Below are 591 nucleotides of genomic sequence, written 5' to 3'. Positions count from 1 at the left end.
AGCCCTGAGGTCATCAATTGTTCAGCAAGAACTGGTTTGGATATGCTCGCCAAACATTACACCGAAGCCATTGGATTTGAAATCGTTTTCTTCTTACCAAACCTGCAAGAAGATTTTGCGTCTTACACTGAATTTCTCCGCTACCTTGGCTCAAAAAATCGGGCAGGTGTTGCCAAATTAGATGATGGAACAACGTTATTCTTGGTGCCTCCATCAGATTTCTTAACTGATGTACTCAAAGTGTCTGGTCCAGAACGGCTTTATGGTGTTGTTCTCAAGTTGCCTCCGCCAGCTGTTCCTGTTGCAGCATCATACAGACATGAAACTCAGTACAATCCTCTGCCTTATATGGATCAAGCCCGGGATTCACCTGCCAATGCCAGTCACAGTTTATATCCTCCTAGGGAAAATTACAACATGGGTGCACCAGAACATTTGACAGCTCCTTCAAAACCATCCGTTAGCGAGCCTCTCAGAATACCTAACAATGCAGCGCCTCAAGCTGGGGTTAGTTTAACTCCGGAGCTTTTAGCGACTCTGGCATCTTTTCTCCCTGCAACTTCTCAACCTACTGCCCCCGAGAGTCACCAA

The 591-nt window shown here is 46.0% G+C and overlaps 1 protein-coding gene across 1 annotated transcript; it reads left to right on the top strand.

The window, feature by feature from the left end:
* Positions 1 to 3: 3 nt before the first annotated feature.
* Positions 4 to 585, top strand: LOC109131782 (flowering time control protein FPA-like; the record flags this gene model as incomplete). The annotated part of the gene is made up of 1 exon (XM_019242964.1): positions 4 to 585. A coding segment is annotated over one exon (582 nt), but the record flags the coding sequence as incomplete, so codon positions are not given.
* Positions 586 to 591: the final 6 nt, after the last annotated feature.

This window comes from Camelina sativa, unplaced genomic scaffold (assembly GCF_000633955.1).
Source record: "Camelina sativa cultivar DH55 unplaced genomic scaffold, Cs unpScaffold05054, whole genome shotgun sequence".
NCBI lineage: Eukaryota > Viridiplantae > Streptophyta > Magnoliopsida > Brassicales > Brassicaceae > Camelina > Camelina sativa.
This window is presented reverse-complemented; position numbering and strand designations above follow the sequence as displayed.